This window comes from Dermacentor andersoni, chromosome 3 (assembly GCF_023375885.2).
Source record: "Dermacentor andersoni chromosome 3, qqDerAnde1_hic_scaffold, whole genome shotgun sequence".
NCBI classification, from domain to species: Eukaryota; Metazoa; Arthropoda; class Arachnida; order Ixodida; family Ixodidae; genus Dermacentor; species Dermacentor andersoni.
In genome coordinates this window covers 110,351,473-110,357,170 of record NC_092816.1, presented here as the reverse complement: position 1 = coordinate 110,357,170, position 5,698 = coordinate 110,351,473, and the positions used below count along the sequence as shown (strand labels likewise).

Sequence of the window (5,698 nt, the reverse complement as noted above, 5' to 3'; positions counted from 1 at the left end):
AATGGGACTGAATGAAATGCCCCCTCGTGTTCAGCGTTTTTTCTTGCGTCTGATGCAGTTCGACTTCACCCTGCAGTTCGTGCCTGGAAAGCAGCTCCTACTGGCGGATGCGCTGTCGCGTCTGCGGATCCCACCAGACTCAACTCGGGCAGAGGAATATGAAGATGTAGCCATACATGCTGTGAACGTACTTTCATCCCTCGTCAGTGACGCCATGGTAAAGAGGCTGCAGGCAGCGACGGCTGAAGATGAAGACCTCAGGCAAGTGATGACCGCTCTCGAGAATCGTGAGGCCATTCAAGGGCAGTTATCGCCGGTGGCAGCAGAGTTGTCGGTTGTGAATGGTATCCTTATGAGAGGCGCTAAAGTAATAATACCTAAGAAGCTACGGAAAGAAATGCTGGACCGCGTGCACGAGGGGCACCTCGGGGTGAACAAGGCAAAGGCGAGAGCTAGAGCCCTAATGTATTGGCCGGCTATGCAAAATGACATTGAGGAAAAAACGTCAAAATGTGAGACTTCTGTCGCTATGCGTATCGGCAGCCATCAGAGCCAGTGCTAATGAAGCCTGTCCCTTTGTCGCCGTGGTCAAGAATAGGGTTGGACCTGTGTGAGCATGCGGGAGTGCACTACTTAGTGGGCTATGACGCTCACTCAAACTACCCAGAAGTAGAACAGCTGACTCAAACAACGAGCCACCAAGTCATCCAGAAACTGGAAATGTGGTTTGCCAGGCATGGGATACCTTTAGAAGTGTGCACGGATGGGGGACCGCAGTTCTCCTCGAGGGAGTTCCTAGAGTTTGCCAAGCTATGCGACTTTCGACACGTGGTTTCGAGTCCGAGGTTTCCAAGGGCAAATGGGCTAGCTGAGAAAGGAGTACAAGTGTTCAAAAGACTCCTGAAGAAAACAAAGCATGCTAATGAGCCTCTGTGGCTTGGACTTCTAAACTACAGGTCATCGCCACTAGAGGATGGAAGGAGCCCTGCGCAGCTGCTGATGGGAAGACAACTTCGAGGCCGTCTTCCAGACTTCTCCACCCCTCAGGCAACCGAGGTGAAGAAGCAGACACAAAGGCACCGGCCAAGGCCGGAACTACCGCCACTCAGGACAGGAGACACGGCTCGCCTTTTAGAAGATCAGGGTTGGACTAGCAGAGCCAGAGTAACGCGGCAGGTCACACCACGATCATATTTGATGGAAACCGAAGACGGGAGCCTACTGCGTCGAAATCGGCAGCACATCCTGCGGACGGCAGAGCCGTTCCACTCGCCTAGTGACACAGCGGGCAGCCCCCACCATCCTCAGAAAGCTAATGGCAGCGGCCAAGAAACAAGCCCTGCAGGCACCCCAGAACGTCCACCAGCCTCTGGCCTGCACGACGCAGCAACTCCCATGCGCCGCCCTGTGCGGGCAAGGAACCCGCGAGTGCGTCTAACTTACGATGAGAACTTCGAGCAAGAACCTGGACCCTCACGTGGGAGTGAGGGAGGTGTAACGTAGCCCAGCCTAGCGGGAGCGCATTGCCCAGCCGGCAACCCTGAGCTCCCAAGAGGCTGTTGCGCGCTCTCGAGTCGTCGGCGTGCGTTGCAATAAAGTCAGTCTTTGTTCAGCACTCGCCTTGGTGTACGTGTCGTTACTGGCGCTCGTTACAACCCCTGGACCGATTTTAATGAAATTTGTTGCATTTGAGAGAGAAAGTTAAATTCTAGTGACTGTTGGAAGCGGAATTTTGATTTAGGGCTTTAATATTGTTAAAAGGATTTTCAAAAATTCAGACGTTTGAAAAAAATAGAAGCACGAAGTTTACAAGCTAATAGCTCTGCATCAAGAACAGATATCGCGATTCTGTAAACGGCATCCATTAGACCATTCAAAGCGGACAAATTTGATGTGTCAGTTTATATCTTACGTGAATTTGTTACGTTGTTTACGAAGGTTCTGCAAAAGTTGTAATTACACATTACTCCTTTTTTTAAGGTTCATGTGTAACATATCTGTTTTGTCCGCTTTAGATGTGCTATCAGGTACAATTCACAGAATTGCGATATCATTTTTTCTTGCTGAGTTACGGAGTTTTAAACTTGATAGTTTCGTCTTCTGAAAATTTGCGATTTTCGCCAAATGTTTATAAAAATTTGACGACCTAAATCGAAAATTCGAAACCAACAGTCACTAGATTTTAAGCTTTTCTTTTAAATGCAGCAAACCCCGTCAAATTTGGTGCAGTGGTTGCCGAGAAAAACGAATTCTCCTTTTACATGTATTTAGATAGGAGCACCCGAGCTAAAGCTTCCTCTTAAGAGGAAGCTTTAGCTCGAGTGCTCCTATCTAAAGAGGAAGCTTTAGCTCGGGTGCTCCTATCTAAATACATGTAAAAGGAGAATTCGTTTTTCTCGGCAACCACTGCACCAAATTTGACGAGGTTTGTTGCATTTAAAAGACAAACTTAAAATCTAGTGACTGTTGGTTTCGAATTTTTGAGTTAGGTTGTGAATGTTTTATTAAAAATTGCCAAAAATCGAAAATTTTCAAAAAACGAAACTATCAAGTTTACGACTCTGTAACTAAACCACTAAACATGATAATACAATTCCGTGAATTGCATCTAATAGTACATCTAAAGCGGACAAAATTGATGTGTTACACATGAATATAAAAAATATTTAATCATAGGGAAATACAACTTTTGCAAAACCGTTGTAACCGACGTAACAAATTCACGTAAGATGTAAAATGACATATTGAGTTTGTCCGCTTTGAATGATCCAATGGATGCCGTTTACAGAACCGCGATATCAGTTCTTGATGCAGAGCTATGAATTTGTAAACTTCGTGCTTTCCATTTCTTTCAAACGGTCAAATATCTGAAAATCGATTTAAGAAAATTCAAGCCCTGAATCGAAATTCCGCTTCCAACAGTCACTAGAATTTAACTTTCTCTTTCAAATGCAACAAATTTCATTAAAATCGGTCCAGGGGTTATCTCAGAAAAACGTTTTTGCGTTTTACATGTATTTGAATAGGCCGCGTCGGAGTTGGGCCCGAGCTAAAGCTTCCTCTTAACCGCCGTCATGGCTATATAGTCAGGTAGTGTTGGTCTAGTAGTAGCTTTTCCTTACCTTCTCACTTCACCTTTCTTTCTCTTTCTCACGCCTTTAAATTTGATATTTTTTACACAATTTCAAAATATCATTTCGAAATATGTTCACTGTAGGCAAGCACACACCAGCCACTATGTAACTAATTTTCCAGCTCGGGGATTGTTTCCCAGGACCCTTTAACATAACCGCATTTCGACACTGACATGTGTCACGTGTGAGAATGTGCTGCGATAAATACCAACATTTCTAGCCTTTAAGAAAATGAAACCATAGAGTTGACAAAACTGGCCCAAGATTTAGGTCCCAAAGCGGCTCTACCTTCTGCGAGAATTGCGCAAGAACTCGGAGATCACGTATTGAACGTGTTCTGTGAACGTGATCTCGGAGGCCATGTTGTGCAGGATTGCCTTAGGCTTCTGCGATGTAGATGTGAGTGTTTCTGCTTTCGTCTTATTTTTCACGTAATTTCGTACTGTGGAGTTTATGTATAGGCACCGCCAGTGACTGCGTAAGTATTTTCCGAGACGGAGGGGCTGACACGTGGAAGCGCAAATGATGAAACGGCAGTATTTTTGTATCGCTTTCCTTGTTATTCTTGTTCAAAGAAAAAATCTAACATATTGTGCTTTCTACTTTTAAATTGTAAAAAAAAACTATTAGGTGTTACGCTAATATTGTTCATGGAAAATTTTGTTGCCGTACATCTCTTACACTGAAGTACATTTAGCCTACACGGCTACAGCGGCTAATTGCTATGTAATAGATTATACAAACACTAATTATGTGACGTGCGCTTCATCTGGTAATTTGAGAAAATGTGCACACACAAGAAAAACAAGAAAGCCTGAAGCTAAATTTTCTGCGAATCGCACTTATTACTCTCCAGATTTACACATTCTTTATTCACAAAAGTATCCATGATGCAAGTTCAATTAAAATCGCTTGCAAACAAAAAGCTACAGGATTCGAGTACGGCATAAAACACCAAGAAAACAATATCACCTTTATTCTTTTCATCTTTGTACTCCCAGCTGCACATTTAGTGTTGAAGAGGAAAAGCAGTCAAACCTAAATCGCAAGAACATAAGCACGCGAAATGCATACACACATAAAGTTCTCCTCTTCTTGAGGTCTGCTTAAAGCAGTATCATCTGAAAACCAAGCCTAGTACCTTCGAGGTGGTGTATACACGGGATGATAAAAAGTTAATACATATTTGTTATTTTACGCTAGAAACAAGCACTGCAAATAGCACGTCTTTAGCAAGGCGTTCATAGGCACGCTATTTGCTATTTTGGCTGTAACTGGAGGTACCAATAACGTAATCGAAACGCGGCTTGAAATTGGCGCCGTGCGACGACGTATTGTCCGTCTCTGAGGCTCAGTTTCGGGCGCAGCTTTTGTATTACAAGCAGAGCCCGCCCATGCTCACGTTTATTATCTCGGAGGCTATTACTTTGCGACGTTTAGTTTGTATATTTAAAAGGAGAGGGCGCCTAAAGTCAAAGCCACGGCTATGGGTAGAGATATTATAGGAGGCGTTGGGTAGAGTATATTAGGTAACTCAGCTATGGAATAAGCTCTTTGTAGACTATAGTAGGGTTTTCTTATAGGTTGAAATATTTCTCTTCAGTTCCTATTAACCGAAAAGCCTCATTCGAACCCTGGCTGTGCGCGTCGAGCGCTATTGTTGTGTGCAAGTTGTTGAGTGCGTAGCGTTTGGAAGGAATCAAACAATGCTTTAAGACAGCAAGATGTAGGTGGTTCCACGTATAACTCGCTGCGTAAGACATTGACTGCACGAATCCTATAACTAACAAGCTGAACGGACCGACCTCTGTTTTCACCGTATGAAAATGTGTGCACGTTGACCTAACTACGAATTGTGTGGTTACTCCTAGGGAACGAAGGCTCATTGAATCGCCGTGGCAAAGCCTGCCGCAAAAGCAGCTGTGATCGAAACCTCATACCAGACAAATGATACAACTGTATTATAAAAAAAGCAGAACATTTTCTTGTCGGGATACACCTGACAAATTAAGATCGCCGTTCGTGTCTCCGTCGATAGCTCAGTTGGTAGAGCGGTGGACTGTAGCAGTTGAGTACTATGGACATCCATAGGTCGCTGGTTCGAATCCGGCTCGACGGAAACTTTTTTCTTTTTTTTCTGCGCGCTCTTATGTGTTTTAAACGTTTCCAACTCCAGCTTTTATAACTGCATCGGCTTCGTTTTTTCAGCCAGTTGAACAAAAGTGCCCTATACCCTTATCAACTCACGCAGACGGCTACGATGCTGAAAGGCAACGGCGAACTATAATTTCGGAGACAACAGCGGTAGAGCCAGGGCAGGGTGAACCGAAAAATTTTCGGGTTTTGTTCGCTTTCGGGTTCAGACTTGAAGTTGCTTAATATTTTCCAGTTCGGCGCAGGCTCATCTCTGGAGCAAAAATATAGCGGTCCGGAACGGGTTGAACCGGTTCATACGGGTTCATTAGGGCTCGGAACTAAGGAGAATCAGAAACTACGGGGAAGCCACGTTTTTGAGCATCAACCGCGAACTTACTTGAGCGAAATATATTTCATTTACACCCTGA

At 44.3% G+C, this 5,698-nt stretch overlaps 1 protein-coding gene and 1 non-coding gene across 2 annotated transcripts; both read left to right on the top strand.

Annotated features, from left to right (window-relative positions):
* The first annotated feature begins 528 nt into the window (after positions 1 to 528).
* On the top strand, positions 529 to 1,606 carry LOC126538920 (uncharacterized). Its single transcript, XM_050185615.2, has one exon. The coding sequence runs from the start codon at positions 562 to 564 to the stop codon at positions 1,501 to 1,503; it is 942 nt and encodes a 313-aa protein (XP_050041572.2). The 5' UTR covers positions 529 to 561; the 3' UTR covers positions 1,504 to 1,606.
* Positions 1,607 to 5,162: 3,556 nt separating this feature from the next.
* TRNAY-GUA (transfer RNA tyrosine (anticodon GUA)) lies at positions 5,163 to 5,253 on the top strand. Its single transcript is given in 2 exon segments — positions 5,163 to 5,199; positions 5,218 to 5,253. It is a non-coding gene; the product is annotated as a tRNA-Tyr (tRNA).
* The last annotated feature ends 445 nt before the right edge of the window (positions 5,254 to 5,698 follow it).